The 27,577-nt window shown below is 34.9% G+C and overlaps 1 protein-coding gene across 2 annotated transcripts in view; it reads left to right on the top strand.

The window, feature by feature from the left end:
• LOC105470139 (contactin 1) overlaps positions 1-27,577 on the top strand; it is a 388,425-nt gene that overhangs the window by 326,096 nt on the left and 34,752 nt on the right. For both annotated transcript variants that reach the window (XM_071071869.1, XM_011721914.3), the window contains exons 18-23: positions 2,596-2,666; positions 5,097-5,331; positions 8,280-8,383; positions 13,071-13,257; positions 15,789-15,901; positions 16,996-17,152. In XM_071071869.1, coding sequence (XP_070927970.1) covers positions 2,596-2,666; positions 5,097-5,331; positions 8,280-8,383; positions 13,071-13,257; positions 15,789-15,901; positions 16,996-17,152 — 867 coding nt within the window. The remainder of the gene's footprint in view (positions 1-2,595; positions 2,667-5,096; positions 5,332-8,279; positions 8,384-13,070; positions 13,258-15,788; positions 15,902-16,995; positions 17,153-27,577) is intronic.

Here is a 27,577-nt window from a genome sequence, read left to right as displayed (position 1 = left end):
TGACTTCCTAGACTTGCCTGGCCTGTGGGGCTCCCTGCAAAATGGATCTTGCAAGAGACTATGTAATAGTTGCATTTGGGCAATTGTTGCGCTTGCCTCCTTAATGGAGGAAGTGTGCTGGTTTGAGCTCTATATCCTGCTATTAAGGCCCATGCTAAAGTGTTTACCCTTAGAGAATGGTTCCAGTTAACTTCTGGACTTAAAATCCCCTTACTAATTAAGTACCATTCTAATTGGAGGCAGAATAAGTGTCTTAAAAGAACATAGGGACCAAATGGCTATTTTCCTGAAGATTGGACAGTACTGAGACTAAAATTTGGTTCTAGAGGACATTGTACTCCTAATTGCAGTTTTCCCATTCACAGAAACAGCATATAGCCTGGTTTCTGGTAGAGAGGCACAAAAAGCGCAGCGAATTGGGAAGCTAGAGTGTTTCGGTAAAGGACAACGTGCCTCATGGAGAGGATTCCTATTCCACTAGGTGGTGCTGTTGACTTTGAGATGCCATGAGCTCTCCAGACCAAGGGCAGAGTGACCTTGACATGCCATGTGCTCTCCAGACCAAGGGCAGAGAGAGACATTGAAATGCCATGTGCTCTCTAGAACAAGGGCAGGGAGAGATGCTCACTGGGGGTACCCTCGGTTCCTAGAACATCACAAAAACACCTTCCCTTGAGCTATATCCCCAGTTACTATGACATTCTCTGATCTTGCCAAACAGGATTCCTTCCCTGAACCCTAAAACTTCCCACACATTGCATACACAGAGAGGATAAGATTTATGACAGTGCCAACAGGAAAGAAGGAAATTACGATAGGAAAGTTGGAGATCTTGTGGCCCACAGCCCATCAGGGGGATCAGAGGCTGGGGTCAGTCCAATAGCCTTTGGATAACACCAGGGGTAGCCCCATCCAGAAATCCTCAGTTGCCCCAGGACTTCTTCCAGCCCCACATGACAGCTAAGTCCTCCATGAAAGGAAGCTAGTTCAAACATGGCCAATATGCCAAGCAACCCATGGGTACTTGGGAATTCTCCATGTTCTCCCTAGTAAGCCTGTCCCCCAAGTCTTATATGGCTGCCAGCCACGCTTGTTTAGGGCTGAAGGGGGTCCAGTATTTGGTTTAATTTGGTTCTTAAATGGAGGCCAATAGCCTCAGAATGAAAGGACAGAGTTGGAGTCTGCTCCTCTACTCACTGATTCGATTGTTGTACCCTGATATCCTGGATGAGGTCCCCAATATGAAATGGCTACATTGTCTGGGGTATATACCCTGGGATTCATCATCTCACACCAGGAAAACTTAGGACGTGGACACACACAAGTTTAGGAGTGGAGGTTTAATAGGCAGAAGAGAAATGAATGAGAAACAGCTCTCTTTCTGTAGAGGGAGAGGGGTCCCCGAGTAGAAAAGACTGACTGATTTACATAGGGCTCACAGATTGGTTTGATCAGGTATTAAGTTTACATACTGCGTGGGGAAGGCTGGTCACCGCACTCTAATCTTGTTATGCAAATAGGCATTCCAGTTGATCCGTGTCATCTTTCTGCTCCTTACTGTACATGTGGCCGATAAAGAAAAGGGAAGACGGAGCCGCCATCTTGAACGTGTGTAGTCCGTAGTTCCTGCCCGCATTCACCCCTGCAAGCTCCCAGCTTGCTTGTCTATGTCTGCAGCTTGACTTTACGGGTTTCTCTTTCTTAGAAAATGACTTGGGGCTGCTTTTCATTAAAAAGCAAAGCCACACCAAGGACTCCCATACCCTTACTTTCTGCCTAAGTGATTTCTTCTTAACTCCTATATTGGATATATTGTGAGTTGTTAAAAAGTGATTATGGAGTGAAGTACAAAAAAGAATAGCCATATATCAGTTCTTCCATGCAGTTCAGTGGCAGAAAAGGATGTGATGGCTTGGGGATTAAGAAGACAGCAGTATGACAGAAAGATTTTTAAGATCAGAGACTACAAAGGGTCTTTCTAGCAGGGAAACTGAAACTACAAGATGATGTAAGAGAATGGGGGAGGGAGTACTTTGGAGTCACTGATGGTGCAGTTTCAGAAAAAGTTGAGGAACTTAAAGTGAGAGCATGAAAGATGATATTAGATTTCTAATATTTTTAGATATTTGGGGAAATATTTTCCAATACAAATGCATGGTTTGTTAACATTTATTTGTAGAATGAAGCATGAAACTAACACAACAGTAAGTTATTAGAAGTTCATAGGGTTCAAAAGTAAAAGTGGCAAAATCTTTTTCCAACAGAGTCTATGTAATCTTTCAAAATCATATTAACTGAAAGGACAGAAAGAAGAAAAAGATGGGGAGGCAAATTTGCTTCACTATCCTTTGCTGAGAGAAATGGGCACACTTCATATGGCACCAAATCAATTTTTATGTTGGCAGAAAAACTGATTATTAAAACTACTGTGAGCCATTGTTATAATAATTGGGTGGATCATTTGTCCAGTGTGTTTCTCCTAGTAAGAGAAAAACATTTGTGGTTTCTGTGGTGAATACAAACTCTAACACCAGTAAAAAAAATATAAGCCCTATTTTCATTGTTGTTTTGCATATATTTGTTTTTTTGTTTCAGCACCAAATGTGGCTCCTTCAGATGTAGGAGGTGGAGGTGGAAGAAACAGAGAGCTGACCATAACATGGGCGGTAAGTATTGATGAGTTGCACATATTAAAGGTTGCCCTATCTATATGTAACTTCCACCCCATTTTGTTTCCTGAAATAAATTGAGATGAAAGTGAATGTCTACTGCACAAGCAAGAATATATTACTTTTTTTTTTCATAAATGCATATCAGGTTTTATCTGGCTTACTGTGGCTTAGTGTGTAGTTCCTATGCAAGAATGAATCCTGGATGCTAAGAGATCTGTTAGCCTAGGTGATTAAACATTCAGCTGTCTGATTCCGGAGATACTTTGATCACTGTAGTCTGGTAATCTAATTGTAATTTTAAACATTGTCTCTGGACATTCTAAATTCCAAAGATTCCATTTACAAACTTTGTATCAAACAAAGTTTTGAAACTGGAGTCTGCCTCCTCACTTGAGGCTTACTTTGATCACTGGTGTAATCTAGCATGATAGGTCAGACTTAGAAGTCACCCATGGGACTAGTTACTGAGGTATCCAAAGGATTTTATTACAGTTTCATGAGTCAAAGGAGAGTTCTATATCAGAGACTATAACCTCTAGAAAACAATACATCTTAGCTGGATTTTTGGAATAGGAAAGATATTGGGAGGGGTTGGAAAAGCTGTGATAGGACAAAATTGTCTGACTTAGACACCTGGCATTTATCCAGATAACATGGTTTATACAGATTCATTTATTCATTAAATATGCTTAGTGTTGAATCACTGCGGATAGTCAAAGAGCACAATTTAGGCTCCAAAGGATTTTGAAGACTGTGGAAAAAATGACAGGTTTTATTTTTTGCATGAGTCAAATGGATTTATTTAACAAGTGAATGTCTAGCAAAACTTGACTCACTGTGTGCTTTGTAGTCATTTTTATACTTAGCATTTAAATCACATTTTAAAGCAAGATTTAGTAAAAAAAAAAAATCCCGTTTGCTAATCTGAATCTTAAAATATTTATTTCTAAGTTTTACTGCCAATGAAATGTCCAAAAAATGCAAATATTATAAAAATTAGGACATTTTGCTTTTTCTCTTATGGCTTGATTTTTATAAATTCTGTGGATATCTGCTACAGAATAAGATGGGCCTTATAAAAAAATTCAGTATTGGAAATTCTCCTCCAAAGATTCAAATTCAAGTTTCTGGAGACAGAGCCCGAGAGTTGTTATTTTTGAAAGTTTCATAGCTGATTCTGTTATTCTCTAAATTCCAAAAACTAAGTAGAGAACTACCAATAAGAAAAATGTTTAAACTGTTATAGAAATGTTAGGCTATACTATCTAATAATCTAAAATCACATACCTATTAATGTATTGCTCAACCACATACAGCTTCTACCACCTGACTTTACACATTTCTGTATCTTCCTATTTACTATAAGTATGTCCAAACAGTAGTGTTATATTTACTTCAAGGTTTTGCCTCAATACATCTTAAATTTGATTTTCTGGTTAAAAAAAAAAAAAAGGAAAAAAAAAGTAAATATACAATGTGCACATTTACCTTAATTGCTAATAAAGACTAACTGATGAGTACTCACTAGAATTAACTGTAAGTCAATATTTATTAATAATAAGTGATTAGGGCTGACATAGACTTCTGTATAAGGCAGGTGACATGGGTGATAATAAGAAACCCTGAGAAAATAATGAAAAACCAAGCACTTGCTTTAGAATTGGAGATAGAAACCCAAAGCCATCCTCCTACAAACGAGTGCAATATTGTCCCCTCCTCGCAACCTACTTGTATTCCTCTTACCAGTTTCTTTTTGATCACAAGGTAGATATTCTAGGCTAGAGTCTTATATAACTCTTTTACCACTGCCTTTCAATTCTAATGAAATTCATTTGCTCATCCCTTAAATACATATTACTTGAAGCCCTGTTCTAGGTGCTAGGGATTAAAGAGGAAAACAAAACTGACAAAAACTCTGCCTTCACAAAACATGTATTCTATAGTTGAGAGAGACAATAAAGTAGATAAATAAGTAAAATATATAGATTTTGTTAGGGTTAAAGAAAAACAATAGGTAGGGTGTGGGGCATCGAGTATTGTGTTGGAATCTTGCAGTGGCAGGAACTGTGGTCAGAGAAAACATCGTCAAGTAAGTGATTTTTACCTCGGGAAAGTGAGGAAGGGGGGTGGGTAGGAGGAGTCACACAACATCTAGGAGAACATTCTAGGCAGAAGAAATTGAAAGGAAAAAGACCCGGAGTAGGAGGCCCCTGAGGTGTTCTAGGAGTAGCAAGGCTACCATTTGTTAAATAAGGTCATTCCATGTTTGAGTATGTTTCCTCTGACTTTTGGAACCAGCACTAATATATGAACTGAATATGTTTCTACAAAGAGCATGCCTCCATGTGTGTCATTATCCCCATAAGATTTCCTCCCTGCTACCTGTATTACTAAAACCTACCCAATATTTTAATTTCTATTTAGCCGTTGTCAAGAGAATACCACTATGGCAACAATTTTGGTTACATCGTGGCATTTAAGCCATTTGATGGAGAAGAATGGAAAAAAGTCACAGTTACTAATCCTGACACTGGCCGATATGTACATAAAGACGAAACCATGAGCCCTTCCACTGCGTTTCAAGTTAAAGTTAAGGCCTTCAACAACAAAGGAGATGGACCTTACAGCCTAGTAGCAGTCATTAATTCAGCACAAGATGGTAGGTAAAAGAAAGACCTTCTTACATGAGGAGGGAGGAAAAATGTAATTCTCTAGTAGGCATTTAGTTTGTTTCCTTTCAGGCCTTATTTAGTAAGGCCTTTTTATAGCATTATACATTTAGTAAATGAGTACTATTTTGAACCAAATTAAACATCAGCCTCTTCATCTAAATGATGTGCATGCTGCTAGAGTCTTTTTCATCATTTAGATCACGCCCATGGTATTAGGAAATCCCCATTAAAATAATTGGCTTTGACTTCCATTTTGGGGCTCTTGATTATAATTTTGTAGTTCTCCATACTTGAACAGAACCTCAATATGTCTATATATTCATAAAGTTTACAACTTAAAAATTCTATAACATAAACATTATTTGTAAAATGACCCAAACTTCTAACCTAAAAATGTGTGTAATTATAGCATTTAGGTAACTTTTTGTTACAATAGAGAACACAAATTTTGTTAAAGGGAATCTAGATGTAATTGTATGACAAAGGGGTCAGTCAGTTGAAATTGTTTTCTTGAAAGGGGAAAAATTTGTCCTGTAGGGCATTTGGGGAAATAAACTATACTAATACCAGCTCTTCTTGTTTTTCTAGAAACTTTAACTTAATTAAGCATGGCCATAGAGGACTTTATGTATTTATACAAACGACATCCAGTTTTAGATTGAGCATAATTACATTATTTTCTCTGATTTCTGTTTAAGCTGCTATACTTTTGTTTTTCTTGTTAAAAATAATACCTTTATTAATGTGCACTGTGTAAATAATTAATGGCTAGAAAAGCAAATAGAGATGTCACTGCCTTCTGGTCTTTGGCAATGATACATTTACCCTTGGTCAAGTTTCTCTTTGCATGTGTGAGAAGCACAAGTAGAAGAGCTTAAAAACTAAAGGTGTGTGAGGTACTCTTCTATCATTAGAGGAAATGGGCTCTATTGGTTCACCCAACTTCCATTGTTTTTACTCCAAAATAGACGTTTAGCCATGCCTTATACCATGCCTTATACTCAACAGAAATTCTCGCATATGTTCATCAGTCACAGAATTATTAGTTTTAGTATTTGTTAAAAGTGTAATATATAATTAAATCATCCTATGATCTTTACTTTTATTAAATGCCATTTTATTCTATATATGTATCTCATAATACCATGTCATATACCTTAAATATACATAATAAAATTTAATATAAAAGGCAGTCATTCCTATATATAAATGTATGTGTATATATAAGTATACATGTATATATTTAAAAGTATATATATACTTTTTACTGTATTTTTTATTGCATACACAAGTATGTGTATGTTAATATATATGTGTGTGTGTATGTGTGAATTTTTTTACTTTTAGCATAACCAAATATGTCAAAATAATAAAATGTAGAAATAATTTGTTTATTATCAAACAGTGGAAAAGTCCTGATGACAAATTTATATTCTTTATGCTTGTGCTTATTCAGCAGAAATATGATAATTTGGCTGGGCGTGGTGGCTCACGCCTGTAATCCCAGCACTTTAGGAGGTCAAGGTGGGCAGATCACCTTAGATCAGGGGTTCGAGACCAGCCTGACCAACATGGAGAAACCCCCATCTCTACTAAAAATACAAAATTAGCTGAGTGTGGTGGCATATGCCTGTAATCCCAGCTACTCGGGAGGCTGAGGCAGGAGAATAACTTGAACCCGGGAGGTGGAGGTTGTGGTGTGCCGAGATTGCACCATTACACTCCAGCCTGTGCAACAAGAGTGAAACTCCATCTCAAAAACAAAACAAAACAACCAAGAAATATAATAAGTTCACTCAGTTTTAATAATTTGAAGAACATGAGTACATCTTACAGATAAAATGAGTGTCTTAAGCATTTTACAAGTTACCTTCTCACCTTTTTACTGCTTTAGTTGATGCTAAAATAAGCTTTCAGGCAAATAGCTTGTCATCTATTTAGTCACGGCCATTTGTATTTAATTATATTTCTTTCCTAAATATTTCATGAGTCTCATAAAACTTGCATGTGTTGAAACTTGTATAAGTGTTAATCTCTTCTTCCACTGCTGAGAAATCAATCATAGTGCTACACGTTTACCTTGTTTTGGAAAGGCAACTGTGTTCATGTGTAGAACATTTTTAAACATTAAATAGGATTATGGCTTTTTAATGAAAGACAATAAAAATTGATCACCCCTGCTTAAAGGCTTCATTGGTTTCTTTGTGTAAATTTCATAAGGGATGTAAGTTACTTTTTTTCCCTGAACAGAGGCCTTTTTGATACATATTTGACTTGATGCCCAGTTGGAAGATTAGACATATAAAAGCTTTCTTGAGCCCAGGAAACAGTGGATGTTACAACTTGTTTCAAAGGCTCGTACATTTTTCAAAAAGATCTTAGCTTGAACATAAAAAGGGAAGTTTTATTAATAATATTGCTGTTTATAGTTAGTTCCCACAAATAGCAAATAAGAGAAAATGTATCATATTGAACAGTTTTCTATAATACCAAATTTCCTATTTCGGATAATATAGAGTTGATAGCTAAATATTTATAATTTTAATTTGCAACAACGGGCTTTCTTAAGCATATCAGTTGAGAGAAATTGAAAAAATAGTATCATTTTGCTCACAGATGTAATAGAAATTGATGAGGCTCCCTGTATTTGGTAAAAGTGTGTGTGAGTATGTGTATGTGTAGATATCTATATTCACATTTATGTAGATGAAAGTATGTGTGCACATGTATCACTAATACCATAAAATAACGTTAGAAAAATATGGGAAGAGGTAATAAAATAATTGCACTTATTTCACTTTGAAAATATTAAAGCTATTTTGTAAACATTAAAATTAAAATATGGTATCACATCATTCATATAGCAAATGATGCTATTCAAATTTCTTAAATGTCAGTACCTCACTAATAATGTAATGTTCTCATAAAATTTCAGCTCCCAGTGAAGCCCCAACAGAAGTAGGTGTAAAAGTCTTATCATCTTCTGAGATATCTGTTCATTGGGAACATGTTTTAGAAAAAATAGTGGAAAGCTATCAGGTACGTTAAATTTTTATCAAACTAAATACATTTATTCATAAATATATGAGCATACATTTTCAAATGTGTTGTATGTTTCAGTGTCCCATTAATTTATGTGGCAACTAATACTTTATTCTCTGTGTCTAGTACTGTGGTCATATATAAGTTAATTGTTAAGAATAAAACAGGGGTTCCTAACTGGCCTATCTAGGGGAGATGTAAAGAAACCTAAGTCCTGGCAAACAACTGGCCAAAATAAAAACTATGGTAATAACACTTATGATTACCCAAGGTCTTTTTAGTAAAACATTCTCATAAAAAGCTGGTGAATCTCAAGTTTTAAAGTATTTTGGTAATTTATGGAAGCATTCTGAAAATAGTCATCCTCTTTGAGTCAGTAGGTCCATTTTGAAAAGTCCCTCCAAAATAAACAATCATAAACATACCAAATATGTCTTATGTTATCTATGAAGTAACAATCAAAATGACCCAAATAAAACTTCCCTCGAGCTTAATTTTAAAGAACCAGTAAGAATCAGTCAGACACAAATGAGAAAACTTGTCTTAGTCAAGGGAGTAAAAACTGGAAAATCAAAACTAGAAAGATTAGTTAGGGTCTTTAATACAATGCTAATGCAATTTAGACTGAGCTGTGTAGGAAATGTGAAATAATCAGCTCACATTTTTAAGTGCAAGAAGTGAAAATTCGAAGGAATTAACATGGTTTTTCCTTTACAGATGAGCAAATGGATACCAAAGAGATTTGACAACTTGCCTCAGTTGTCACTTACAGAAAGTGTCAGAGCAGTATCTAAAACTCGAGTTGTCTGATTCAAATTTCGGTGCTTTATTGCCGCACATCACAGACTCCCCTCTGTTTTGTTTTCAGTGAGTGCTGTCTAGGGCTGCCCCTCCACCCACCCTACTCCCCCAGCCAGCTTGCATTCTCGGCTCCAGTACCCTCCCTTCTCCCTTGTCCATGGATTATTAGCTCCATGAGGGCAGGGTATTGTTCTACTCTCAGTGCCATGCAAAGCTGGGCACCTGGTAGGCTTTAAATAGATATTCACTGAATACTGATAGGAATAATGAAGTAGGATTAAATAAAGTGTTACAGTTGGGCTTTCACAAGGCCATGTTTCTGAGATGTAGCTGTAAAAGAAACTCAAGCCTTTGAGCAGACACACCCAGACCAACAGGAAGCTTTTTTATTGGCACAATATTTGATAATTTGGGAAGATCTTAAAGAGCCCTCTGATCATCTATCAAGGGTTCAGCTGAATTTATTACAGAACAGAGAAGAGTAGACTGGGAATAATTAGACTGAGAGTACGCAATATTCATGACTTACTAACCTGACAATTATGTTTACAGCTAGTAGAAAAGGAGTAGGAAAGAGAGAAATTCACTAGATGTTACAAACCCCTGTAATAAATACGCCTGAGGTATCTTTGGGAGAAGACATTAATGTGTAGAACTTGGAAAGTAAAATTTTGGAGCATAGGATTTCTTCTTTTATATTATTTATTTCTAACTAATAAAAATTGAAAAAAGGATAATTTAATGTATAACCCATATCATTGAGTCAAAATGTCAAATATATGACATATTTTACTTTAAAATATGCTAGAAAATTATATATTATCTTTGTCAATGCCAAGAATTATATATTGACTATTTGCTTACTTCTAACAAGAAGAGGACAAGGAAATAAGAGGTAGGAAGCAACAACATAGTGGAACCAATGATTCAGATAATAATTAAATTAAATATTTTTTTAATTGGGAACTAAACCTTGATTAAGGATTTTCACATAGTAAAAAGTAATCTTTATCAAATAAGATTTTCTCAAATGATAATTTCAAGGGAAAAGTATGTACCATGAGGAGTTGGTTTCACAGATTTCTGATCTTTTCCAATTTCACCTTAAGTAAAAACTTATGTGCTTTGCTGCTGAGCAAATATGGGTTTATATTTCAGCTCTGTCACTTAAGAATTTTGTAGAAAATTGATTTGAACATTGAGTTTCCTCACCTATAAAGTGAGAAAGTAACCACTGCCTCATAGAACTGTTATGTGAAAGATATTAAATAACCTGTATTTAATAATTTTCCCTGTTTATGTCATTGGGCATTCAAAGATAGTGGTGGTGGTGGTGATGATGATGATGATGATCACAGTGAGGAAGATGATCATGATGATGTTAATGATGAAAAGACTGATAACATTTCTTGAGTCCTTATTGTGATAAACACTTAACTAAGCTCATTTTATTAAATCCACACAAAGACACTATAATTATCCCCATTTTAGAGATGAAGAACTTGAGGGTTAGAACTGTTTGTCTGAGTAATAATTGTCATAATCAGATTTTAATCTAGTTCTTGCCTCTCCAGAGAATGGTTGATTATAATTGATGGAAGTAAATCATAGAATTATTCTTTCCATTCATTCTTTCTTAAAATCCTTTTAAACCTTTCACACAGGGTCTTGAGTATCAAAGAGACAAGCACGAACACTTAAAAGAGAAAATCCGTAGTATTTATTGTTCTGCAGGAAATGCTCCTGTAAATGTGGCCGGTGGCGGGGAGGGGGGATCTTGCCTGACTATAATGTGGTTATTGTTTCCATTTTAAAATATGATTGGAGAAGCCAATGGTTTAACAAGATAGATGAGGGTGAAAACTAATACCCCACTGCACTTCCCATGAAAATGTACGATGGATCTATATTTTTCTGTGTATAAAGATACACAGAAAGAAAGCAGCACATTGAAAACATAAAATATAAAGCTGGAAAGCCCTGACTCCTGCCTGATTGAAACCATCTCAAGGTTCATTTCCTGACATTTCAAATGAGAATTGTGAGCAATTGAATTTAAAGACAATCTCTTCCCTTGTGGTTTTAAAGTGTATCTCAGTAGAATGTTTATGTCACTTAGTATTTTTTTCTCTTACTTGGTTAAAGAGCTCCCCACGTTCAATCTTAATACCCAGTGAGTTTTTCTATAGTGTAGGTAAGCTAGACGATTACAAGAAGTCTTTCTTATCAAGTGCATTTTGGAACTTTGGGCTCCTGCCCAGGAATCCGCAAAAGACTTAGTTTGCTCACCCAGCTGGTAAAATATTCACTTAATTAATTTAATGAAAATAAGTAAAATAGGCTACCAGGAATAATGAATACAAAACCTTTAGCATCTGAATTAGAGATTAATGCAGATGACTGATTTCACAGTCATCACAAAAGGTGAACAATCCTGTAGAGTCTACTCAAATGTTTTTAAAGGTTAAATTATTATGGTGAGCTGAAACTGGTATTTAGAAAGTGTATTGTTTTCTTATTTTGGAGAAGACATCCGCTTTGGTCTGGATCTCTTTGAAACAGAGCCTCAAACAAAGATGTGGAGAAAAGTTGTCTATTATTGTTGTTGACTGATTGTTTTCAATATGATCCTAGGAAGCAGGTATGAGGAAAAGGCAGAGTGAACAGGAAAGCGGGGAGCTCAGATACAAAGGTGCTATTTGTTTTGTTGGCAACCACTGTGGGCAACTGGTACTCCATCCCTTGAGACCTTTGAGGACTTGTATAAATGTGTCTCTGAAGCTGCCCTGCCTGGGATGAAAAGGGAAGCATTCATCCACTCCTGAATGTTCAGAAGTGTGCTCATTCAACATGTAAACCTCACTTTTGCCAAGTGAATTTGAGCCATCCTGTTGCATTTTATAATGGTTCCTTACATGTTTATGTAAATAAAAAGTGCAGGATTATATTATTATTAGACATTTTAATCTAGGCATTTTAGTTAATTGTGAAATTACAATCCCATTATTTTATAGACTGGGCATTTAAAATATGTAAAATATCAGGATAGTTACAAATAATCCTTTTCTTTGTATTCTTATATTAGATATAACTTATTTTATTCATACCTTAGATGTAATCATAAATTTTGAATGCAAAAAACAGCCTTTATTTAAAGAATGAAAATTACAATCCATAACTTTTCTTAAACTTTTAAGAGAAAAGGAATCCTGTAATTATCTGACAAAAGTAATCATTTCTAATCAAAAAATTGATAACGTTTTTAAAAAATTATTTTACAGGTAAATAATTTATACAGTTTATCCAATTATTAGATGTATTTCTTTTATATCTAGCTTCTATATGAGTTCAAAGGAAATAACATTAGAGACTTACTTCTGAAAGGAGCTATAAGAAAGTATTACTTTAGCATGTTCTAGGTCAGATAATAACTATTTTTATCCAGCAAAATTATATTCCTCTCCAACTGCTTTAAGAATAGCTCAGAACAAGTTTGAAATCATGCAAACAGAAGTAAAACAGGAAATACATGATAAAAATGATAGTGACAAATACTTCCAAATGGAGACCACTTTTATATTTTGAAAATGAATTTGCTCTCAAAGTTTTTGGGATTTTAAAATTTTTATTGTTTTATTCTTTTTTAGTCAATGTAAAACTATTTAGGGCAATGAGGTGAGACTTTGATTTGCTTTTGGCATATTTAATCACTTCTGCCCTGTGTGCCCTACTATATTCTAAAACTGATAGAAGGGTAGATATCATTAAGAAAGATTTGAAAATATGATGATCAGTCAACACCAATGATAACAGAACTAGTTGAAGAGAACTTTTCACAACTGAAGACTCATGGCAAAGTATAACTCATCCTGTACGTTTGCAGATTCGGTACTGGGCTGCCCATGACAAAGAAGAAGCTGCAAACAGAGTTCAAGTCACCAGCCAAGAGTACTCGGCCAGGCTGGAGAACCTTCTGCCAGACACCCAGTATTTTATAGAAGTTGGGGCCTGCAATAGTGCAGGGTGTGGACCTCCAAGTGACACGATTGAGACTTTCACCAAGAAAGCACGTGAGTCTCACGTTTTGTTTTTAGACTTGTCAAAAACTACCACTTGATTCAATCATGATGGAATACATTTGAAGGAAATTTCCTACCCAGATACCTGAGCACATTTTTCAATGGTATCCTTTATAGCCACACAAGATTTCCCTTAAAACGTGAGTTGTTGTAGATGATGAAAAAAATGTGAAAAATACCCTCATACATTAAATATTCCATTATAGAAATAAAGTGAGAGAACTGCCCTTTTGTAAAGGCTGTCCTCTCAAATTTTATGCCATGAACTTGTCTTCACCCTGTATTTATTAATTTAAACATTGTTTTCATAGGAGTACATCAACAGCATGTGAAAATTAAAATTCTGCTTATTTTTACATGCTTTAATTTATAAACCTCTGTCATCGCACAGTACAATGCAAGTTAAATGTGTAGCATTATGCTTACTCTCTTATTACTGTATGTTCTAGTACTGTATGTTTTAGGTGGTCCATAATACAAGACCACCTATCCCTGCTCGCTTTCTGGTCATTCTAATCTCTGTATTCATTTTGATATCTCTGTTCTTGAACCCAAGTGGAATAAATAAAAAGAAGAATTTGTATGTAGGACTCTAGGGAATGTCTCAAGAATCTGAAGATGTGATTACCACTAGAGTTTGCAAATTTATGAAATTTACTTTGGGACAGAGACTTTCCCAGTGAGATGACAGAATGTAGTGACAAGAACTAGAAGTTGGTGTCAAGACATGTGTTTGAGATCTGTCTCTGCCACTTGCTAAATGTATGACAATAGATAAATTACCTATTTAAACTTCAGTTTTCTAATTTGTAAAAGGAACATTCATTTTTTGTTATTTTTCCATTTGTTAGTGTATTTATTCATTCATCAAAAATATGCTGTGTGCTCAGTACTATTCTTGATGGCAAGGATACAAAAGGGATCAAACCAGTCCAAGATGTTCTTCTTACATGGTTTACAAGCTAATGAAAGGAGACAGAAACTTCAAACAAACAAGCATTCTGACAAATAAATAAGTGGGATTATGGCAGATGACAGGGCAATAAAATGAATAAATAGACAAAATTAAAGTGACTTAGATGAAAGTGAAATTCTGATTGGGTGACCAGGAAAGGTGTCTTTGAGAAGATGCCAGTTAAGCTAGGGTTTGAGTGTTAAATGATAAGAAGAACCCACTATGTGAAGAGCTGTAGGCAGAGCCTTAAGGTTCTTTGCACGTTAAGTAGTACAAAACCTTAAGGTGGAGAGCGCTTGAAATATTTTAGGTGTGGAAAGGCTGCTGGGGCCAGGGCATAGGTTCTGAGTAAGGAGGGGGAAGAGTTCTGGGGCCCAATTATGGAGAACCTTGTAAGTAATTGGGATGAGTTTGAGTTCTTTCTAAACATGATAAGAAGCCATTGAAAGATTTTAAAACAGAGTGATATCTAATTTATGATGTTGTTTTATAAAAAATCATTCTGGCTTCTAGACAGAAAGTGGATTGTGATGGATTAACAGTGAAAGCAGAAAAGCCAATTAGGAGAGTATTTCAGCAGTCAAGGAGAGAATTGATAGTGGCTAGCACTAAGTGAAAATGGAGATAGAAGTGGAAAGTTTTCTGTAGGCAGAGTTGACAACTTGCTGCCAATTTGGATGTTGGCAATGAGTGAGATGAGAGACTAAATACCGAATTTCTGCTTGAGAAACTAGGGGGTTTGGTTGTACCATTTGCTGATGATGGCGAAGACTCATTGGAGAAAGATTTGAGTATACGTGACATTATATTACATTTGAAAAATGTATTACATTTGATTATACTACATTTGAGAAATCTTTTAGAGACTCAAGTAGAAATAGGCTGATATCTGCCTAGACAGAGAGACTTCCGGCCACATGTGTCTAGAGGTTGAAAGAGAGATTAGGGCTAGAGACAGAACTGTGAATATTTAAAGCCATGGGCCTAAGTGTCAGTACTTGGGGAAGATTCAGAGAGGGTAGAAAAGGGTACATAGGTGAAGTCCGAAGTCATCCAACAGTTACAAGTTGACAGAGGGAGCCAGCTAAGCATGAATAATGGGAAGCAGCAGCCCATGAGGTAGAAGGAAAACCCAGTTGTTAAGATCTGAATTTAAGAAAAAAATGAGAGATTCAAGAAAGAAGATGGTCAATTCTGTGAAATGCTCCAAAAATATTAAATTTAGAAAAGAATAAACAAGTGACATTAGATTTAGCCAAGTGGAGGTGATGTATGAACCTGCAAATAGCAATTTGAAAAGACTAGTGGAGAAAGAAGCCCAAGCAGAGCACGATGAGAAGAGAATAAAAGTCATAGTACCTATTCACAGGGCCATGGGGTACATTAAATGGACTCATGGATGTAAAGTGCTTAGCATAGTGCCTGGCATACTGTGAACACTTGTTAAAATTAGATGGTGGTGGTGTCAGTACCATTATCATCAGCATTATAATACCTAATGCAATAGAGTATGCAGAATTGAGATTGGATATGGTGACCATTGATTGCATATTACTACTTTTCACAGCTCCTAGCCAGCCTCCAAGGATCATCAGTTCAATAAGGTCTGGTTCACGCTATATAATCACCTGGGATCATGTCGTTGCACTATCAAATGAATCTACAGTGACAGGATATAAGGTATTTACAAATAGTGATGATTACTGTTTGCAATTCTTGCTCTTTCCGTGAAACCCAAGATGGGTTTCTTTTCTTTTTTTGAGATGGAAGCCCGCTCTGTCACCCAGGCTGGAGTGCAGTGGTGCAATCTTGGCTCATTGCAGCCTCCGCTTCCTGGGTTCAAGTGATTCTCCTGCCTCAGCCCCCTAAGTAGCTGGGATTACAGGTGCCCACACCCACACCCAGCTAATTTTTGTATTTTTAGTAGAGACAGGTTTTTGCCATGTTGGACAGGCTGGTCTCGAACTCCGGACCCCAAATTATCCACCTACCTCAGTTTCCCAAAGTGCTGGGATTACAGGCATGAGCCACCATGGCCGGCCCCATTCAGCTTTCTTATTCTATTCAATAGTTGTAGAGCAGAATCAGATGACATGGTGCCATGGTACATTTTGAAATGGAAAAGATTATCTTCAGTGAATTTCAGCAAAATGTTATGTCAAAAGTGTAAGATAAATAGAATGATTTAAAGATAGAATACAATAATCAGAGCTTAAGGAGGAGAGAGAATGCAACTATTTTTGTTTGGCAATGATTATGATAGGGTTGCCCAGCACCCAGCAAACTCCTTGATAAACTGAGTTACTGTTTATAAATGAAAAAAAAGGAGAAAAGCTTATTTTAAATATATTCTTTATATCACACACTTTCACATTTTTCACTGGATACCAAATTTTGTGGAAAATCGTAGAAATAAAAATTGAGAAGCAATTTTCAGACCATTTAAATATATTTAAAAAGTTCTCATTTGGGGCTTTTTTGTTAAAAAGGCATATTTCTGTATTTTTATTTTGGGTCATCTCAAAAAATAAAATTTAGATGCTTAAGTCACATCTCCTTGGATAATCCTAAAAACTTGCAAAAATCAACTATTGTGAATTGAAACTCACATGATTTTTTTCATCTAGTTTTAAATTTATTAATTATTCCCTCTTGTTTTAAATTTATTACTTTTTGTTAATCAAAGTGTAAGCATTTTTATTCTGGCTTTAGTGTTAGAGCACTGGCTCATTATTATGACTTTACTGCATATTTACATTTCTGTATTTTATAAGGTACTCTACAGACCTGATGGTCAGCACGATGGCAAACTGTATTCAACTCACAAACACTCCATAGAAGTCCCAATCCCCAGAGATGGAGAATACGTTGTGGAGGTTCGCGCGCACAGTGATGGAGGAGATGGAGTGGTGTCTCAAGTCAAAATTTCAGGTAAGTGAGTCATTTAAGACACATTTCAACTAAGTATTTGTGAGTTTCTAGACCCTATGGATTCCCAAGGGTAGGGATAAGCTGATACTCACACCAGTGTCCATATTTTCCTAAGTAGATTTGACGTATCAAGGATTCCCTGAAACTTGGTATTTCTCCTCTTAAGTAAATCTGTGACATACCACATACTTGTTGATTATTGTCTCGATGTCAAAGTACAGCTGAAATCTTTCAGACATAAGACGAACAAGTTTTTGGGATCCAATTTACAGTTTGGGATGTATTAGTTTATTTGATTGTGGTAATCATTATACAATGTATACATTTATCAAATCTTCATGTTGTTCACCTTGAATATATTTAATCTTTGTCAATGAAATATTTTCAAATAAAAAGCACAATTAAAATGACATAATTTATTGAATACTATATAGTACTAGGCTATTATTTAATAATAACCAAACTTCTCTTATATCAAAAGGAAATACACTAGGCTATTTTTAATACTCTTCTAACTTTCTTTCACTTGGTCTATACATATTGATATAGTAGTATAAGAGAAAAACACTAAATTATTGCCGCTTTGCCTTTTCTCTTTCTCTATCTTATCTATTCTTTTTCTACAAACGCTATTTCTCACAACTTTGTTTGATTTGGAAATACATATATTTGAGGCAGTAATTTATTTATTTGTAGCACTCTGTTATTTAATTTTTGATATATTTTTCTCAACCTATGTGCATGATATAGTTTAATTATACTGAATTTCAATAGATGTTAATTTGAGAAATGTATGAGAGGCTTTGACATACCAGAAGGTCCTAGATCAAAGATGATAATAAATAATTTGTAAGAAAATTTAGTTAATTTGCACAACAAACCCCATGACACAAGTTTACCCATATAATAAATCTGCACATATACTCCTGAACTTAAAATAAAAGTTAAATTTTGAGAAAACTAAAACAAAAATAAAAGAAAATTGAAAATTTGGTGATTTTGATCTAAATAAATGAATATGCTATATATTAAACCAACAAAAAAAATCCTTTAACACAATGCCAGAGTCTTTAATGGTATTTAATAAATGCTGGCTTCAATTGTATGCCATGTTTTTGTGAAATTTGCCACAATTCATATATACATCCTTTACAAATCAAAATAGAACTTTGATTTTTTTAGTGTAATCATAATTTTGTCTTTTAAGAAAATATAGAAATTACAGACATGTGAAAGGAAAAGAAAATAATCATGTTCCAAATACCCTAAAATAGCTACTGCTAATGCTTAGTTGAATTTACTTATAGTCACTCTGTATACATAGTTTCATGTTTCAGTTTCCATTTATTTTGTAAATTGTATTTAAAATTATAAATGATATTCTTTCAAACAAATATGCAAACTCATTAAAGTTTTTTTCTATTATAAATAATACTTTTACAGTCCATTTTCATAAATTAATCTTTCTTCAGGTTAAATTTAAGACAGTGTTTTAGGTTGCCAAATTTCTTTAAAAACATTTTCTAATTTCTATTCCCATTATCATTGTATATAAGTGCTTTTCTCACTGCACCACTCTAATATTATTGTCTTTCTTTTTAGTCATTGCTAATTTGACAGGAGAAAAAAGAATTTTCTTATTTTTGAAACATTTTCTATATTCCAAACTTTGTTGACACCTTCAATAGTTTTGCACTTAGTAGGCTGTTTCACAAAAGGAAATCAGAGGGAAATATTGCCATTATTTCAAGGAAGGTAAAGCATAAAGTAACTAAATAAATTATTCTTGAACCCTGGGCCTTCTTTCTCTTATGTAGAAGCCATCCACAGCGAGCTTTTGCTCTCTGTATTCACCCTTGGTTCATCATTCCTCATGGAAAGGAGAACCTAGCTTCTGGGATTTAGACTAGAGGTTTTCAGCAAGAGATGCTGTAGCAGTGATGGTAACATCAGTTTATCTATCACTAACGGCACCAGTAAATGTTAAACAGTTGAATCACTAGGGATAGGGGAAAGCCCTGTTTATAATGTTTGCCTGTTTCTGTGGTATAAATATTCTCACTATGTGTGATTTCAAGCTTCCTAAGTGATGTCACTCAATGTGAAGAGCTACCCAGTAGCACATCATTATATGTAATTGCCACCATACAGATACAATAAGAACCTCAAAAACATTGACATTGTAATATACTAAAATATTAAGAAGTGATGAGTTTTGAGTATTTATTACATTTCTTTTAAGCTTTTAAAGTTAACTAAGTTTACATAAATCCTATTTTTAACAATTACGTTTTTAATGCATTGCTCATACATTTCCTAAAAATTTCACAATCAGATTTCAGGGGTTGTATGGGTTGATTTCAGCATACCACAGCTGTAATTTGATATTTCAGTATAAATAGCTCATGTATAGAAGAAATAGAGTTGTTTTTTTTTTAAATCCCAAACTTAACTCCATATATTTTTCATATTTTTCTGTTTTGCCAACTAATGGACGACATTTTTATTGATTTCAGAATTTCTATTATTTGTCTCTTATTTTAACCATAACTGTACAAATAAACTGTAGAATTAACATTATGAAATGTCAGATGCTTGGTGAATAACACCATTCTAGAATATTCTTGTTTTTAAGTTTTAATGAGGAAAATGTGCAAATACAAACAGAAATTACAGGTTTTCTTCTAAATTTAAAGACTCTTAGTACTTTCCTTTCTTTTGGTTTTCATGCCCCAAATACGTAGCCAGGATTATAACACACTACTAGATTTCAATGTTTATAAGTATTATGCTGTTTGTTCATTCATTCATTCAACAAATAGACATTAAATGCCTACAATACAGGAGTCACAGTTCACATCTTTAAAATGTGTTAGGATTTACATATTCCCACATCTCTCCCTGACCCTGCTGCAATTCTAATGATCCTCTTGCCTCCCAGTGTTGGCCTCCTAAGGCCTATTATCTATGCAACAGAGGGGGCCTTTTAAAACACAAATGAAATTATGTAACTCTCCTCTTAGAAAGGTGACTCATACGTAACATCTGCATTTCTTACTGTGGTTTATAGTGGTCTATATAATTCACTCTCTCTCTCATCTAAATTAAGTGCTTTATCCTTTTCTCTATTGACATTTCTCTTCTTGAACACACCAGTGTTATCCCTGCCTTGAGGCACCTGTACTTGTTCTTCCTTCTGACTGGAATTCTCTGCATCTTGGCATGTTAGGTTCATTCTCATCATTCTTGTTTCTGTTCAGATGTCACCTTCTCAGAAAAGCTCTCTATATGGCCAGCAATTAAGGTAGCAGCCTACTCTGAGTAAATCTTCCTTATATCATAGCACTGTTTACTTTTCATCCTAATATTAGTAACCATGTAAAAATATCTTACTTATTTGTATTTGTTTATAACATCTCTCTCCATCCTTACTTGAAGCTAAGCTCCATGGGAGCAAGCTCTTGTTTGCCTCAGTTGGCCTTTGAATCTCCAGCACTTAGAGGACTATCTGGCATGTAGCAGGGCTTTAACAAATAACTGTCGAATTAATTCATGATTTATGTATAGAGAAAAGCTCACAAACAAGAATAACTTGGGCAACTTAAAACTATAGTTTTCGTCTCTAGAAATCTGATATAGTTCCCCATTAGGTGCATGATTTATATTATGTCATGTGCTGATCCAAAAATTTGATTCTTAAAAAAATTGAGACTTCCTTTTAGACATATTTTGGAAATACTTTATATTTGATTATCTGTAACTACACCTCTCTCTGACATAAATGCTGTTATCCATTGCTTTAATAACTTATTCCTCATTGAATATTTGTAGTGCATGTCAAGGCAAATGTAACATCGCGAATGTTTCATCACACACATATTATCTCTAATAAGGTCTATATTATCCTTTAAAAACCATTTAAATAAATTATTATGTGCAAATTAAGAAACTATACATATAGCTCTAATTTTCAATATTAATTTCAATAAGCTAATTTGGATTACTACATATTTTCTATAAATTTTAGAATATCATTTGACAAGGATCCTTGGTCATAAATAAATATCTGCAGAGAAGCACATATTTAATTATCTGTAGTGAACATGCATATTTTCAGTCTTTATTTTTCTTTTTAGTTTTAAATAATAGCTGAATTGAGAAAGACTTTTCAGAACATTTTAGAGTCTGAATATTTTTCTACAGAAAGAAGTAGTCATTTGAAATTTTTAAGGTAGGAATAACATGATCAGATTTTTTCACTTAAAAAAATATATTGGTGATTGTGGAAAATATATATAGCAGGGGACTAAGATGTAAGGAGATGAAGTACAAGGTTACTGCCATAGAATGATTTAAAGATAATGATGTCCTGGGACAGGCACAGTGGCTCACACCTGTAATTCCAGCACCTTGGGAGGCTGAGGCAGGTGGATCACGAGGTCAGGAGATCGAGACCATCCTTGCTAACACAGTGAAAGACCATCTCTACTAAAAATACGAAAAAAAAATAATTAGCTGGGTGTGGTGGCAGGTGCCTGTAGTCCCAGCTACTCGAGAGGCTGAGGCAGGAGAATGGTGTGAACCCGGGAGCACAGACTGTGCCACTGCACTCCAGCCTGAGGACAGAACGAGACTTCCATCTCAAAAAAAAAAAAGGAAAAAAAAAAAAAAGAAAAAAGATAATGATGTCCTGGACTGGAAAGAAGACAGTGGTGGATGTCTAGGATAGATGCTAAAAGAGCAAGGCATTTTTTCCATTTGATTTAAAGTTACTATATATTCATTTTGTATATTTTGTCTTCTAATAAATCTGTAATTTATCCTGATATTACCACCAATGATGTAATCTGGATATTTAACCTACTATTTTTGTTAACTCCAAGCTATTAAGTTAAGCTATATAACCAAACCCACTGACTTAAACACTGTGATGGAAAACACATTTTGTTGTTTTGCTTTGTTCTCTTCTGCCCAGTAGAAGAGGAAGGTCTAGAAAACTAGTTTTTGGGTAGAATTTTTACACGTTTAACTCCATCATTACTCCTGTGCTCCCTTCTCCACTTCCTAAATCTTGTGGTATAAGAGGGACAAGAGGATAGTGGGATGTTTAGATTCATTTCATACATTATTAAATTTAGTCTGTGAGTAAGACACAATCAGATATCATTCAGGAAATGCTGTCTCTTCAACCATCTTGAAATAAACAAATATTTTATTTTCCTTTACACTATTTTTCATGGGATCCATTTGAGCATTCAAGTATATAAATCCAGCCTATATATTTTTAGGTTGACAAATAGCTTACATTTAAATTACCTCTAAAATATGTATTCCGTTCATTACCATTGAATCATGACTAATCACTCAAAGCCTTGCCTAACCGTAGAAATGTACTTAGCACTCCCAGTTTTGTAACAAACATGAAGTTGGAAGATAAATTATTTGGACAAAGTAATATTTTGTGAGTCTCTAAATTCAACTTTGGGAGGCAACTCATAGCCTTGATGATTATTAACATAACTCCTGCAGTGACTAGGTTTGATCCCAGCACAGGGAGTTTCCAGAGTCTTAATTGTCCTTCAGAAGCTTTGAGTACAACTTCTAGAAGCACATTTTAACTCTATGCCAGGCCATAAATAGCACCTCTGTATCGAAACTAACCTGAGTTTTTTTGAAATTTTCCCCAAGGTTTCCATTAGCTGCTACCAAGTTCTCACAACTTCAGCATTTTATTTTGCTCATTTACTTAGACTCAGAAATAATTTTGCTGAAACATTCCTCAATGGAACACATGTAAGAATGGAAAGGAAAATTTAAAGTAATCCTCCAAGATTTACTTTCTACCACAATAATTTTCATTAATGAAATAAAGTCGTAGTCTTCAGAGCTATATTTTAGTATGATGTGCAAATGAATTTTTCCTATGATAAAATAAACTATTCAAACATTACAGATTTTCAAAAACACCTTTGTTCCCTAGTAAATTAATTCATTCAATAAGTTTCTAAACACCAACCATATGTCAGGCATTCTGCTGGGCTATTTGGTTATAATAATTGCAAACCCTCCTGAAGTTCCCATTCTAATGGGTTATCAGAAGAATAAAGAACCAACAAACAAATAGTAAAACAATTAGAATTAATAAAAACACAAGGAAAAATGAGTGGCTAATATAAAAAGAGGTAGTTTTGGGTAGGATGATTAGGTCAAGCCTCACTAGGAAGGTGATGTAGGCTGAAATCTAAAGGACAGGAACTAGCCATATGACAAAAGTGTGGGTAAAGGAAGAGCTTGTCATGTCAAGGACCTGAAAGGAGGCTGGTGTAACTAGTGTGTAGTGAGGATACAGAGTCATGTGGGATAAGGTTGGAGAGGTAAGAGGGGTAAAGTTATGAACAGCCTGACCTTGTTTACATCTAAAAGGCAATACTCAGATGTTTGTAATTTCTTGTAAGTTCAATGGAAAAATGTTGATGCGCTTTCAGGAGATAAATGATGTGATCTAATTTAAGATCACTTTTTTCTTTTGTGCAGAAAATAGATTGGAGTGAGACAAAAGGGGAGGGAGTTGATAGAGCTGGTGAGAAGAAAGTAAGTCTGAGACACAATCAGAACAAGGCACTCTCTTTCAGAAATAATTAATTTATAGGCTACTGCAGGGTTTTTTTATGACTCTAAGAAGCAAAGCAAATCATGACAAGATCTTTTCCAGGATAAATGATTAAAGAGTGTATGTGAAGACCCCGGCTCCTGCTTTTCTATGACTTCCCAATTCTTCCCCTTCTGCCTTTTGGTGGCAGGAGAGTCTGGAGGGAATGTAGTGTCCACATTTTTACCCCAGGGAGACACAGGAGGGCATTGAGAGCAAGAAGAATGATGCTGAGATTCTGAGAGAAAATGCTTCATACCTTCTCAAAAACTAAAGAGTTTTATATGATAACCATCAAAACTAACTTAGAGAACCAAGCCAATGTGGATATTTTAGGAAATATGAAATGAAAGAAGGAAAATAAATTAGCTATTAGCTTCTAAATCAATTTCATGGTATAGAAATTGATATTTTTAGTAGCACCATTAAAATTATAGAACAAAAGCTCCAGATACTGAAGTGATATGATGAAGATATTTAAAAGCAAGATTTACTCAAGATTCAGAAAATAGTGATTAATATAACCTAATTATCAAGGCCCACAGACAATAGTGTAGCCATTATATTTAGTTACTTCCCATATTTCATTTTCAGTATTGTGACAAACTCATAATGGATATCTTTGTGTATAGACGTTTTTTCTGGATTCCCAATTATCTTCTTAGAGTGATTGCTAGAAGTGCAATTACTGGATTAAAGGGCATTACTTTTTAAATGCTTAGCATATACTTGCCAAGCTGTCATCTAAACAGCAATGCCTGCGTTTTATCATTAAACAATTTTTTTTGTAGCATTTTGTCCTTTTAAAAATCTTTGTTAAGCAAAAATACTATTTCACTATTTTTTATTACTATTAATGTAAATATACAGATATATTTGATAGCTGTTTATAGTTCCATTTCTATAAAATTCTGTTCATGCCCTTTCTATGTTTCATATTAAGAACTTTCTTTAAAATGTTATAATCAATGAATAAAGGAAGATTATAAAACATTTCCTGCCATATTTGTGTAAATATTTTTCCAGGTTTATTTTTAAATGTTATTGTGATAGATTGGGATGGTTTATTTTTATGCAAAATGATGAATTCTGATTATAAAAGTCCCCAAATATATAATGAACATAAACAAAAAGTCACAAAATAATACATATAAGGTCATGTATTTATAAAACAAAATTTCCATCAATGATGTACCACATATAAGATGTTTGTCCCATAAGATTATAATTCCACATTTTTGCTGTACCTTTTCAATATGTATGTATGTATATATATACAAATACTTGCCATTGTATTACAATTGGCTACAGTATTCAGTACAGTAATATGCTTATGCCGTGGAGGTCTGTAGCCTGACAGCAATAGATTATAAATATACTATGCCTTCTAGGTATAGTCGTATGTTCACACAATGAGGAAGTTGCCTAATGACACATTTCTTTGAAGACATTCCTGTCATTAAGCTACGCGTAACTATAAGCCCATTTATATGAAGTTTAAAAATAGAAAATACATTGATATTTAAAGAGGTTTGTATGTTTAATATAAATACACACACACACACACACACATTTATATATAACATGTGAAATTTCCCCAAAAATAGAATGATTGATGCAAAATTCAGCACAGTGTTGCCTCTGAGGAGTGATTGGGGAATTATCAGGAAGAGGCTTCTGGGGTAATGCCTGTGTTCTATTTCTTTGCCTGGCCAGTGAGTACACAGGCATTGATGGTATTGTTTTTAAATTATGTTTTTAGGCCAGGCACGGTGGCTCATGCCTGTAATCCCAGCACTTTGGGAGGCCAAGGTGGGTGGATCACTTGAGGTCAGAAGTTTGAGACAAGCCGGACCAAAGCGGTAAAACCCCATCTCTACTAAAAATATGAAAATTAGCCGGGCATAGTGGCACACACCTATAATCCCAGCTACTCAGGATGCTGATGCAGGAGAATCGCTTGAACCCAGGAGGCTGAGGTTGCAGTGAGCCAAGAATGTGCCACCACACACCAGCCTGGGCGACAGAGTGAGATTCCGTCTCAAAAATAAATAAATAAAGTTTTAAAAATTACTAATTTACATAATTTATTTTTAAGTGGCAAAGTCAAAAGAATCTTGAAGTAGTTGAGTAAAGAATAGTTAGTTTGGCATTTTGGAGGTCTATGTATTAGTTTTCTAGGGCTGCCATGACAGTACCACAGACTGGGTGGCTTTGTTCATTTTCTCACAATTTTGGAGGCCAGATCAAGGTGTTGGCAGGGTTGGTGTCTTCTAAGGCCCCTCCCCTTGGCTTGTAGATGGCCCTGTCTTCCCATGGCCTTCCCTCAGTGTGTGTGTGTGTGTGTGTGTGTACGCATGTGTGTTGTACTTTCTTCTTCTAAGAACTCCATTTATATTGCATTAGACCCACTCTAATGACTTTATTTTACCTTAATTATCTATTGAAAGACCCTATCCCAAATGCAGTCACTTTCTGAGGTACTAGGGCATTAGAACTTCGATATATGAATTTGGGAGGGACAAAATTCTGCCCAAACAGAGGTCATTGGTAGTTTCAAGAGAGCAACTTTCACAAAAATACTGTGGGGGAAAGTCTTATTTCTGTAAGCAAACCTCATAGAACTTACATTTTAAAGCAAGAAGGCAAAATGAATAATATATAGCAATATATAAAGTTTTGTCAGATAGCAATAATATCTGAAGGGAGAGAGCAAGGGCATCTGTTTTCACTAAGAGTGCCAGGAAAGAGCTTATTCTGATAAGGAAATACTGGAAAAGAAATGGAATGAAGTGAGAGAAAAGTCGAAGAAGTTATCTGGAGGGAAGCAAATGTATTCCCACCAGAAGAGTACAAAAGCCCTGAACTTGCTGTATTTTTAGATGTTCAAGGAACAGCAAGGAGACTAGTACGGCTGGGGCCAAGCAAGCCATGGGGAAGACTTAGGTGAATCTGAATCATAGAGAGTTTTATAGGTCCTGATTAAGGACTTTAGATTTTATCCTAAAGGTGATAAGAAGCCATTGAACCATTTTAAAGTGGGAAGTGACATGATCAGATTTATATTTTACAATAGAGCATCTCAACCACTCTTTGGAAGGGAAGTAGAAATCTCATGAATGGTGGTGCAAATCTCTGTGAATCTCTGGAAACAGGGGGATCAGTTAGGTGATAGTCCAAGAGGTGAAGATAGCTTTGAAGTAGAAGTGGGAGGTAGTTATATTTAGGATTTATATGGAGGAAGACCCAACAGTATGTTCTGATAATTTTATGAGGTATGTGAAATGGATTTGGCAGAACTTTAAGAATTTAGACCGACCAGCACAATCATCTACTGAAACAACCAGCTGAATTATGTATTAAAACAGAATCATCTACTGAAAATATATGAAGAAAAGAAGGAGTAGTTCAAATTTTGACAAGCTGAGTTCAGTATGCCAGTTCAATATGCCTATGAGACATCCAAGTGGAGAGACAGAAAAAGAGAATCATCTAGCAAAACTGAGAAAGCAGCTGAGCTCAGATGACATCAACTTGTCAGAGAACCAACTGGCATAATTATATAACTTTATTTGCAATGCATACCAGCCTGGATGGAGATGGAGGAAACAGAGATAGCAGATGTTTGTTGGTGTTGCCCAAAGTTGGCAAATTGTATGGTTAATATAGGTAGAGATCAAGGAAAACAAGTATTTATTACTTCTAGTTAAAGAATAATTAAAAATCGCTGAACAGAGAGTCAGTATCCATTAGAATATTTTCAGCTGTTAGTAACA

Source organism: Macaca nemestrina, chromosome 10 (genome assembly GCF_043159975.1).
Source record: "Macaca nemestrina isolate mMacNem1 chromosome 10, mMacNem.hap1, whole genome shotgun sequence".
NCBI lineage: Eukaryota > Metazoa > Chordata > Mammalia > Primates > Cercopithecidae > Macaca > Macaca nemestrina.
This window is presented reverse-complemented; position numbering and strand designations above follow the sequence as displayed.